Source organism: Catharus ustulatus, chromosome 4 (assembly GCF_009819885.2).
Source record: "Catharus ustulatus isolate bCatUst1 chromosome 4, bCatUst1.pri.v2, whole genome shotgun sequence".
In the NCBI taxonomy this organism is placed as follows: domain Eukaryota; kingdom Metazoa; phylum Chordata; class Aves; order Passeriformes; family Turdidae; genus Catharus; species Catharus ustulatus.
This window is the reverse complement of record NC_046224.1, coordinates 11,295,291-11,307,709: the sequence shown is the minus strand read 5'-3', so window position 1 is coordinate 11,307,709 and position 12,419 is coordinate 11,295,291. Positions and strand designations below refer to the sequence as shown.

The 12,419-nt window shown below is 39.2% G+C and overlaps 1 protein-coding gene across 1 annotated transcript in view; it reads right to left on the bottom strand.

Annotated features, from left to right (window-relative positions):
* The window catches only part of GNAT3 (G protein subunit alpha transducin 3), a 29,181-nt gene that overhangs the window by 9,287 nt on the left and 7,475 nt on the right, over positions 1-12,419 (bottom strand). The window contains exons 2-3 of the mRNA XM_033058337.1: positions 7,264-7,306; positions 3,229-3,370 (exon numbers count right to left, since the gene is read on the bottom strand). Coding sequence (XP_032914228.1) covers positions 3,229-3,370; positions 7,264-7,306 — 185 coding nt within the window. The remainder of the gene's footprint in view (positions 1-3,228; positions 3,371-7,263; positions 7,307-12,419) is intronic.

The window sequence follows — 12,419 nt, the reverse complement described above, 5'->3', positions numbered from 1 at the left end:
TGATAAGCTTACATCCCTTTAGGTAGTGCCAAGGTTAGGCTGAAATTGTGATACACAGAATTTTCATCTTTTTATTGTTTTATTTTGTTCATATGAGGGCTCAGTTTCATCTTGCTATAACCATTCACAAATAGTGCAACTTGGATGGAAAGCTCTTATATTAAGAGAGAGTAATAGAGTACCAAAAATTAAATTTAAAAAACATTTAAAGTTAAACCTTTTGTACCAAAGCAGAAATCTGTATCTAAAGGTGTTTTTGAATGTGTTTGTAAGAAAAAATTTCTAGCTTTAGACCCCAGTAAGAAATGTGACAAAGCAAATATAACTAGTGAATGCATTTCCCATATATGGGGAAGAAGAAACCTGTACACAATAAAGTCCCGAATATTTTAAATACATTATTCTGTAATTTCTTCCTTTCATAGTCCAATAAAAGTATTTTAAATAATCTATTTCATTAAAAATATTTCTTTTCAGTAGTTAAGAGCTTAGGAATTTACTGTAGATAAAGATCATGATTAAAAAAGTAATTTTATACACTGCCACATCAAGGGAAAATTATAAAATATAATTCCTTCCTAGTTGTAGAAGTAGACAACTCAAGTGACTTGCAGTCAATAGTTGCAAAAGTAAAGATGGATTCTGACAGATACTGTTTTGGCAGGGAGTATGATTTACTCAAACCCAGGAAGCATCTTTAGAAAAAATTTTAACAAATTTATTTTAGGAATGTGCTATATCTTTATGTCTCAAGAGAAGCTGCAGTTTATGGAAACTTTATAAAAGTCAGAGACAGATCAAAAATTAGACACTGAAATTTTTTTTCTGAAAGAGAAATTGAGCAGGCATGGAGAAAAAAAAAGGAGAGAGAAATTGAGTAGGCACGGAGAAAAGAAAAACCAAAAACGTGGGAAATAACCACTAGAAATTTGCCTTGACTGGAACGAGGGAGGAGGACAGCAGGATAATTGCCCTTCTACATCAAATAGCACCACTGGCACCCTGATGTCCTCCTGCAGTGCTGGGATCAGCAGGAGTCAGGTTCTCCTGTGTGCCCCCCATTTATCTCCAGAGTGCACCCTTGTTCAGCTGCAAGATAAGGCTTGGAATGTTCTCTGCTTCAAGATATGACATATCACGGAATGATTACAGCTATCCACCTACTTGGCTGCATTTGTAGGTTGAATAGCGTGCAGTAAGAAGCCTTGAGCTCATGATCTCCAGGTGTAGAGGGTAAATGTTCATTGATTATTTTGCAAAAAGGGGCAAGTGTGGATTTTTGTGCTTACATAATACAGGGAGATAGCAGCAGATTGAACTTATCACAAACCTGATTTGTACAATTTGTTGTTTCTCTCTGGCATTTACAAAGACTTCAGATGATTTTCTACTAAAAATAGATTGGAATGATGTTTTAGAAAGAAAAATCTACCTCACTGCCCAGGACAGATGCTCTTTAAATTAAGTGTTAAGCCCTTTTCCATTCCAAGATGTATTTGCAAGCAGACCTGGAACATGGATAAGCACATTGCTTTTGGGACACAGATAATCCCAGTCCTTGAACTAGATGATTTGAGCATCTGAACCTGGACCAGAACACACAGCAAGAACAAAGTCCAGGTGAAACCAAAGCTTATGTCAAAACAACTCAAGCTTATCGATGCTTCTGATTTTATGGGAAATACAAGCTGAGTTTTTGGAGGTTTTGGGGAGAAAGGGCAATGTTTAGTGCCAATTCAAATAAATGTGACCAAAATTTCTATTTCTCTAAAAATCACATCCAGGTTGCTCCTGTGTCATTCTGGGGGAAGAGAGGACAGGCACTGCAAGCATTCCATACACCTTTATTCAGCTGTGCTGCTAGAGGCCTATTCTAAATGACAGCAAGAGTGAGCTGACTGTGGTATAACTTACAAACTTACAAAAGCTGTGTTTTCTGCATTTGGTTGTATATGATGCTAAGAAATGTACTGGGCTATTTAAATTCTCCATACTGTGACATCCTATGAAAAGGGTGTCTATGAAATTGGCATAGAGTGAACCTGTACAGATATCTCAGAAAATATATCAGGGTTGAGAAAAGAGACTGAAATACTGGGGCACAGGTAGAACATATCTCAGTAACAGGTGGCAGAGTCTGCACCACGCAGTCAGTGCCATGGGCTGAGCCAGGCAGGACCTGTGGCCAGAGCTGCAAGGTTCAGCTGCAGCCATGGCTTGAGCCATGCAGGATGGTTGATGGCTCATTGTGCAGAACAGCACATTAACATCACCCTGGTTTCCATGTGCTGCTTTTGGGTCTTGTTACATTTGTTTGAATGACTTGCATTCATGGAAATCATTTTATTTCTATTTTGTTAAATGCTGGTATGAGCTTTAGTAACCCCTGAAGATTTTGTTTATCATTTTGTAGGCCAAAGTACCACATGTCATTATAATGAAATGTAGACTTCTGGAACAAGTAAAGCTCTTTGAGATAAGCAGATGTTATTCCCTCCAAGATAAACCTCTAGGGATTAGGTAGAATTTGCCAAAACTGGAATCAGCTGATATTCTGACCAGCATTTGAGAAATTCTCAGCAAGATCTGAATTACAGGCTAACAGACTAAAACATTGCATGGAGAAGAAAAGTTTTTCCTTTATTTCTGTCCTTGAAATTTCAGTGTGATTGGCAGAAGGTAACAGGTCTTTTTCCTGTGGCTTTGCCTCCATCTCTCTGTGCAGAGGATTGTTGACTGTGTCAGGAATGTTGGACCCCAATTCCCTGTGGTGCCAGTGTGCCAGCACTGCCTCCACACAACAGGGAGGTCTCTGCTCCAGGAGCAAAGACAGACTGAAGTGCACCCAACATGTCTACATGACCTTTCCTTGCATGGCTGAACCCCAAGGTTCGGTCATGAAAGGAAAATATTGTTTACATTTCTCAATAGCAATAAATAAGTGACTAAGCAGCTAAGAAAAGGTTCTGTTGTTGGTTTTTTTTTTCCTTTTTTTCTTTTTTTCTGTTTTTTAATGTCTTTGCGACTTGAACATTTCTTTTGTATCAATCAAAATGGTAGTTTAGACAAAGGTTAGACCCCAGGCATCAGTTTTGAGAAAATAAAAATAAATAAGGACACTGTGTCACATGTAACTCAAATGATACTCAGTTTCCACTGTCATAAAAAAAATACCAGGCCCTCTTTGTGTTCCAATGCCTATTTCAAGACAAAGGTTGTCATACTCACAAGTCTAGCAGGGTTTTCATAACTGATTCCTAACTTAGTCATTGCTTTCACAATAGCCAGGATGGACTGCACTGCATTACTGTAAACAATAGGTCTGAACTCCATGCGCTCCTGGTAGGTGAAACCATCTTTATGGATGATCCTGGTGGAAAAAAAACAACAAAAGCTTTATGGGATATATTTAAAAAAAAAGAAAAAAAGGAAAAGAAAGTAACAAAAAGTTAGGTCAGATTCTTCTGTTGTCAATGTGAGAAAGAACCAAATACTTTTGGCTCTTGGAAAAGCATTTCTCAATGGTTGATCTGCCTATTCTGCTAGAACAAGAAAAGAGCAGTTTCTGGGTGAGGTTTGCACCCAGTCTGAGTGAATAAATGCTGTTTTTTTCCCTTGTAGTTTAATCTAAAAACAAGGTATGAGTCTAGAACAGGAGCCAGGCACATCCCTCGAGATACAGGGCAAGATGCATTTCTGTATTTAGACCCCAAATGTTTTACTATTGGAAAATAGAATATTAATCCTGAGCTGTCATTGCTTGTTCAGTCATTCTGATTTTTCTCCAGAATCTTACCTAGATCGAAAAATCATTGGAAAAAATGTTTCAACACTGGGAGGCACTTATCAAGAAAACAAGAAAAAAGCTTTTAACATTTCTTTGTGCATTTTCTATTTATAGCAAGGTCTTAATGTCTCCAGGCTTTGGAGACATACATTTTATTCCAGAGGGTAAAGAACCTTAGTAATCAATTCCAGTAATTTAATTCTGACAGAGGAATTAGAATTTCATAATCCTCCTTGACTGGAGAATGGCATGTGGTTAAAGTTCTCCAAATCAGTGTGCAGATTCTATCATGGCTTAGAGACCTCTTTTTCCATGAGTTGTGAAAAAGGATGAAATCTTCACCCACTTTGTCCTGGTGTGCTCTCAATGAACAGACACTGAACTGCTTGGGCTTCTGGAAGCAAGGCACTATTCCTCCTCACCTCAGCTGGGCAGAGATTAAGGCTATTACATACAGAATTTCTGGGCTTTGATGTTTGTGTTCTACCCCAACTTCCCTGAGATACACTCTGGGGAGAGCTACCTAACTGGCCAAGTCATTCCTGTCAGAAAATCATTCACTCATATACACATACACTAAACCCAGATGACAACTGATGTGTCTTGACATCTCTCTGATTTACAGATGTCAGAAAACTCAAAAGTTGCATTCCTGTGCCTGTAGGAATAGAATCCGTAGGAAAAAAGGGCTCTCTAAAGTGTTTTTCCAATCATTTCTAGATCAGGCAACTCTGTGAACTCTCTTTTGAAGCTTTGTTTTGTTGTTTGTTTTCTTTTTTCTTTGAATGCTGTTTTCATCATGAATTCAAATGAATTCTGCAAGATTCAAAGGAGTCCTATTGAACTTGGGAGAAAGAAAAAAGAGGATCTCATGGAGCAGAGACATCCCCCACCATATTAAGGATGCAGTCTTCTGAGGTTTTTATTCACAAAAACAGGGCTTCTCATCAGATAGGTTGATTCAGTTAAAACAGGCATGATGAGTTACCCAATATTTTTCTTCCTGCTTTTTATTCACTGAAATATTTGTAGAAGCTTCATACTGCTAAATAAGAGCACAGCACAGAGATGTGATTTTAAAAAAAAAAAACTAGATTTCACACTGGAAATTATGCAGTTAGAAGCACAGAGCCTCAGAGATTTTATTTTTCTTTTTAGTAACTCTTCATCTTTTTATGCTGCAAGGTCTTGCAGCATACCTATATTTTGAGTATCAGAAGATATTTTGTAAAGCTTAGTGGATGGATATAACTTTGATTAAGAATTTTTAAAAAGTGATTTATTAATTAGAAATTTATGTTATTAGTCATAAAATTACTATGATTTTGCTAGAAACTGTATTTTCAGCAAAATTATTTCTTTTGTAAGCAGTTATCAGTGTTCTTTAGCAAATTTCTTACTTCACTGAAAAAAATTAACTAATATTGGAGGTTTTAACAGAAAAAGAAATCCCCTAAATTCCTTGGTTGTGACAAAAAGATGACATTTGATATTAAAAAGCACAATTTTTGTGAACAGTTTTCCTGTAAAATAATTCATATTTGTGATCAATTTGACAGCTCATAAATGCACAAGTCTGTATATATAACTCTCAGATTTGCAGTTTCTCCCCCTCCTCCATGCTGTTAAAGTTTATCAGCCTTCTCAAAGTTCTCAGTTCAGAGGAACATCTTTAATTTGTCCCTGCTTGGGGAAGCTTTGAGCACAATGCACCTCAATGGTTTGCTGAATACAGAGGGTCTCCTGAATGGAGCTCAAACCAGAAATTAATTCATCTGGAAAAACAAAGTTAGCAAAGTATTTGGTGGATGTTTGCAAATCTGCTTTATTACAGTATGAGTTGCTTAAATTTCTTCTTATGATGTAATATTTTTTACTTTAATCATTAAAATGCATTGTTGTAGATAATAGACAAGTGAGGGAGCTTAAGTTCAGAACAGTATTAATGATTTCATAATCAGGTTGCTTGATTTTTACACAGCACAAATGGGTGCTTACAAAGTGGGATCAAATCTAAACAGCTGCAATCCCTGTGCAATTTTTCTGTATTTGAGCAAGTTTAGAAATCAAACCTGGACCTCTCTATGAAAACAAGACTAGACACAACAGCAATATTTTATCAGGTTGTGTAGCAAAGAAGGACATTTACCATCAGTGTAAGCATGGTCCCTTGAATTTTGGTGGATTATTAATTTAAATGAGATACATAATTAGCATTTTGGATATCCTTAATAGAAAAACCTATGAATTTAGTTGTAACCTGTTTTACTATATATGAAAATATTGTCAAACTAAACTGTAAACCAGCACACACACATAGAGAGATTTGACCTTCCTCTGAAGCCAAGGAAAAGGAAGTTCTTGACTTCAATCTGTGAGGCACCTTGTGCACTTTGAGCAAACAACTACAAGTATTCTTGCAGTGGGTTTATGAAGCACTCCCAATATCTCTGTAACCAGATAATCAGTCCAAATTCAGGTGGGGATTTCTGCATAGGAACTTGTACAGCCTGTTTTTCTCCCAGACTGATTATTGTATACAACTTTTTGTGTTGATAATTTTCTTACTAAAAGCAGTTCTTACATCAGTGCCTACCATGGGTAGCAGCTGCTCAGGGTGCAGGCTGGTGGGTTTTCTCCCCTGGCCTATAGTTGACCTTTTTTACTTTGGCAGGAGATCTGGAGACCAAGAATGATCTATAGAGGCCAATTTGGGGGAAAAAAAACAGTGAAACAAACAAAAAAACCCCACTGAAATAACCCCACCCCCCAAAAAACCCAGGAGGAAACCCCTCTCAGTTCTACGGTACAATATTTTAATATTTGCCCTTGAAATACAGTGAAATAGAAGGAAATTAATAGGAGAGATAATCTACATAAAGTATAATTAAACTGTGGAACTACTTGCTGTTGAATGCTGTGGGTGTTGTTAGTTTACATTGGTTCAGCAAAAGATCTGGGGGTTATCATTGATGATGAAATGAATTAACTGAGGGCTGCTATAGGGACAGAGTGGTGCTGTCTCTGGTTCAGGATGGCTCCCAAGGCACAGATCATCAGACACTGCCAGGGTATCCACACAAGTGTGCTGGCTTGGCTGGTCTGATCTGCTGCAAACATCCTTCATTGGCATCTGCTGGAGCCAGGGCCTGCCAGGTGGATCAGCCATCCCTGCTTGTCTCAAACAGAGCTATTCCCAGTACCCTAACTGCCACCAAAGCCAAGGCAGCAGAATCCCTGTCTCCATGCATGGGCCCAGTGCATGATTTGGTCATTCAGATTTGGCTATCAATCCACCTGCGTGTCTCAGACACTTTGGGATTTTCTTTAGAGCGTGTTTGAATGGAAACTTGATTTGAATGATGTTTCTTTACATTTTATTCAAATAAGCATAAACATTGTAATAAGACTTTAGCTAGACAGCTTATGCTACAAATGCCAAATTCAACAGCGGATATGCATATTCAGATACTTACTTCATTTGCTTTACAATAGTGCTCTTTCCTGACTCTCCAGCACCTGCAGAAGGGGAATGTTGAAAAGATATGATTGATAGATGAATAAGAAGCAGGTATTAAAAATAACTCCCTGGAGCACAGAATTTTCTATCTATGAAGAGAAGTAGAGATATCTTAGTTTCTCATTGCACTAAGTATAAACCCCTCTTAACGTCCATTTGGATTTTAAAAAAACAAAGTCTGGGTAAAAGTATTAAAACTGAAAAGAGATACTTGAAGGGAATATTAAGTAAATTAAGTAAAATTACAGAATGTTTAATTAGCAAGTATATAAAATATGGATAATATTTTGATTTCATCTCTGGTAGATGAGCAGGAAAACATGAACTAAGTACAACCTCTGATAGTGTCCCATTTATTACGTGAACTGTAGCTGCCCTTTCAATGTGTGTTATGACCTGTTATAAACCAAGTGATCCAGCTCCATGCCCTTTAGCCAGCTTCCATGAGCAACTGGAACACCAGAGTGTAAGGACTGACATGTGGTCCAGCTCACTTTGCTAAGGCAGCACACACATGAGTAAAGGTCTTGATATTGTTTTTTGTCAGCTCCTCTGCCATATGGTCTTCTGCCATGAAGTATTGTGGCTGGAAACAGGAAACCTGCAGAGCAGTGCACCAATTCACCTTGGGAATGATTCTGCAGGAAAACCCCACAGCTGCTGAGGATGTGCAGAGATTTGCTTATACAGGCAGCTGAACAACTAGGGCGTAGGTTTGGCCAGATTATGTACTGCTAATTGACTCTCTTATCTCATGGAAAGTGAGTAATCACAATGCAAAGTATCTCCATTGCAAATTAACAGCAGTGGCTACCATCTTGGGTCAATCAGCATGAGAAGGGTTGGCAAGAGCTGCCAAATAAAGAAATGGATTTTGGAAGCACCTGTAGAGAGGATTTAACTTTGTGAATCCATGGGACAGGATTCACAGAATCAGAGAATATGCTGGTCCTCACAAGACACCCCAAGAACCACACCCTGTGCCGGAGAGCATTGTCCAAACACTTCTTGAACTCTGCAGGCTTGGTGCTGTGAACACTGCCCTGGGAGCCTGTTCCAGTGACCAACCAGCCTTTGGGGGAAGAACCTTTTCCCAATATCCAACCTAAACCTCCCCTGACACAACTTCATACTCATTCTTTGAGCTCTGCCACCGATCTTGAAGTGATCAGTACTTGACCCTCTGTTTCCCCTCATGAGGATGTTGAAGACTGCAATGAGATCTGCCCTCAGTCTTCTCCAGGCTGAACAGATCTCAGCTACTCCTCATAACAATTCCTGACCCTTCATCATCCTTCTGGCCCTCCTTTGGACATTGTCTAATAACTTAATGACTTTTTGCATTGCACTACCCAAAACTGTGCACAGGACTAAAGGTGACAAACATGCATCACATTTGTAGGAAACTGAACTATTCATTGCTAGAATTTGTGCTCTCTTTCCTGGCTGGCAATGTTGTGCCTGATTCTGTGCCTGAATCTCCTGGCTACCAGGGCACTGCTGGCTCATGTTCAGCTTTCCACTGACCAGGACCCCCAGGTCCCTTTCCCCAGCCCTGCTCTGCAGCCTCTCATTCCCCAGTCTTTGCACAGAGCCAAGGTTGCCCTTTGCCAGGTGCAGACTCCAGCACTTTCCCAGGTTGAGCTTCATATGCTTGGTAATTGCCCATCTTTCTGCAGTCTCACTGCAGGGTCTCTCTGCCCTGGAGGGAATTGACAGCTCATCCAAATTTAGTTTTGTTGGGAAGTTTCCTTAGTATTCCTTCAAGTCCTGCACCCAAGTCATGTAGGAAGATGCTGAAGAGAACCAGGCTGAGGATGGAGCCCAGTGGAACCCCACCAGTGGAGGTCCCCAGCCTGATGTCCCCCATTCCCTGTACCCTTTGTGCCTGACCTGTAAGCCAGGTGCTCTCCCACTGTGTAACTCAGATATCCTGCTGTGAGCTGGGTGCTTTATCCAGAAGGATCTTGTAAGAGAAAGTATCAAAAGCTCTGCTAAGTACAAAAATATTCATCACTGCTTTTCTCTTTGTAGATTACCTTTTCCCTCATAGTATGGTGTCAAATACTTCTGAAAAAAACAAAATCCAAGGCCTTGGTTTTTTAACCAAGGACTTCTCAGTAAATGGAACAAACTGATTACAGACTTTTCAAACACATTCTGTAAAGGTAACAGTATTCAAATGACAGGGATTAATTTACTCAAATGAATCACAAAAGACAGCAAACCATACTAAAAGCATTTTGTGAGACTCATTATATGAATGGTGAAAAGTGCGAGAGAAAAACAAGCCCATGCAAAATGGGCTGATGCTGCCATCTGCCACAGTTTGGAAAAAATGCAAATTTGTTGTAGATCATTTATTATCCTTTCAGTGACCTTCTGAGGAACTTGGTAAAGCCCTGCCAGCATGGTAGTGTTTGCTGCACTTTTTGTAGGGAAGAAAGGAGGCTGCATTGAGATTTCGTACATTCACTTCATGGAAAGATCTATCAAACATAGTACAGAAATTAACTTCTCTTCCAGATCTGAAAGATGGTGTCAAAATAGAGTGAGCGGCATAATTTTTATCTTTTGGATGCATTTTTCTACCTCTGGTCATCTTAAATTTATGATCCTATAATGCTTTTATCTAAACAACAGATGACTTTCAAACTTTGATATCACCATGGAGTGTCATCTTAGTTGTATCAGCATTTTCACCCCAGAAGTGGGTGAATTTTTTCTTTGCACCTGCTTTTTAAATTCCTTTCCTTCACCAGGTAGCCTTCTCCTTTGGCCAGTCCCTGGTGTGGCAGACCAGGGATAGGGCTGAATTTCCATCTAATGCAGTGAATTTCTACTTGCAGAAATAGTAGCAAAAGGGCATCACAAAAGACCCAATGGGACTACACAGGGAGTTGAACGCATCTTCTTCAAGCCCAGGTTTTCTGAATCATCGACAAACAGTCTTGTCCTGAAGCTCAGAAAGAACTTAGGATTTTGAAAAACTGTCAGCTGTGAAGATTTATAGTTCCACCTGACAGATACTAGTGATAATGTCATCACCGTATTTTATATTTCGCATATTTAAGAGTTAGCTTAAATTTACTTCTCATTTCTGTCTCTATTTCATTGACATGGATAAGTGCACAGAGAATACTGGAACAAAAGTCTCAGTCAATGCTAAGCATCAAACTCTGGCACTGTTCCTGGGAGCTGAAAGATGTTCCCACTTCCAAAACCATTGACACTTGTTCCCAGAGATCACCTCCAGCATGCCACAGGACATGCTGCATTCCCCTTCAGTGAGGTGCTGGACTCTGGCTGGCTGTGGCCTGCATCCCTTCTTGCTCTGGGTATTCCAGAACTGCATCCCACCATGTCCCAAGCCTGCCGTGGTTCTGGGCACCCTGGGACTGAAGAGCAGGCTCAGGAGGAATGGTCATGCAGAGGAGCTGTCCCCCAGGAGCTTGACACAAATCTCCCTCCTGCTCTGGGAGTGCTCAGCCTCTTCCCTGCAGGACACTAAAGCATGTAGAAATAGAGAAAACAACAGAGGTGTCTGGAAACCCAGTGAGAGTATCACAAATCCAAGAGGAAGCTGAGCCCAGGCCCCTGGCTGTGATTTGACATTTTTGTTTTTCTGACCAGAATTTGTTCAAATAGTTGTGGAGAGTACAAGCTTTAAAGATTAGCATCTGCGGAGACATTGAGGAAGTTTTTTATATATTAAGGTGTTTTTGTGTCTCAGATAAAGAATTATTATCTCTTTACACTTATTATCGCTGTGGAAGGAAAGGTTTAGCATAGAAAATTTTCCAGAATTAATCATAAGGAAATAAAACCCCCCTGCTGAATACTTTGTTTAAAACCTGTCAGAAAACCCACTGACAATGACATAAATCAGCAAAAAAGCAGGAAAATAAAAAATTCCAATAAAATCAGAAAATGTTTCACCCCTCTGCCTGAGCTTTGTCTGTGCAATTCAGAACTCTGGATATTGGGAGCTAGAATGGAAATTATATCTTCCTGGTCCTCTCATGAGACTCAACAAACTTCGTCTATGAGACAAAGAAACTCAAGAAAAAAAAATCTAAGATCTAACCCTCTTGAGAGAATAAACTTCTTAAATACTGCACCACCCTCCAAAAAAGAAAATCAGTATATTTCCATCAATGAGAATATTGGGCAGTTTTTGTGCCCAAGGCCTATGTTCCCAGGTTAGTTGTTAATAACAAGAAGTCAAGCTTCAGTAGTACACTAACTGATTCATTTAACTGAAGTATCTATACTATAAATTTCTACATTCAGACTACTTAGTAGAGACCTTTTATAGTCAGTGGAGAGAAATATTTACTACAAAAAAACTAAGCTGAACAGCTTCAATTTCTGTTTCCCTGAAGCAGATCTTTTAATTAAATTGTGTGAGTTGTGCTCCAAAAAGGGGCAAAGGGAGATGAGGATGACCAGTTCTGTTGAGGGTGGCTTTTGTCCTGACACTGAAAATTGTAGACAATGAGACGTGGAGTAATACTTTGAAAATAAATAAGCTAAACTTTTAATGATTGTTTAAACTGAACCTAAGTTCTTATTTCTGTAAAACATCACTGTGAGCATCACCTACTTTGGCCATATTTGGAACGTGCATTGCACTTTGAACGCCTATAAAGTGACAGTTGGCGTCCTGCAAAGCAGCAAACAAACTGCAGGTGATTAGGCAGGCCAGATACACTCCTGATACAAAGAAATAAAACTTTCACCTTGGAGTTTGTCCCAGACTCATAAAACATCTGATCTTTTTGAAGTCTAAATATGTAGAGACCAGATTTGTGGACCCGTTGGAGGATGGGATGGCTCTGACAGCATGGGAGCACCCAGCACAGGGGACTCACCGCTCCTGGCTCCTGGCCAGCTTGTGAGGAACAAATACTGTGTTTGCTTGGATTATAGAATTTTAATATAAAAAAATTGTTCCTTTTTTTTTTTTTTTCTGAATATAGTTTCTGTTTTTTGTAAAGGGATCTACTGGAGGGTGTAGAGACACTACGCTAGATTTTAAATAATCCTCTCAGAAAAGAGTCAGAATACACTGGTTTTTCACAATTTAACTGTAAGGAAAAAAGTGATTAC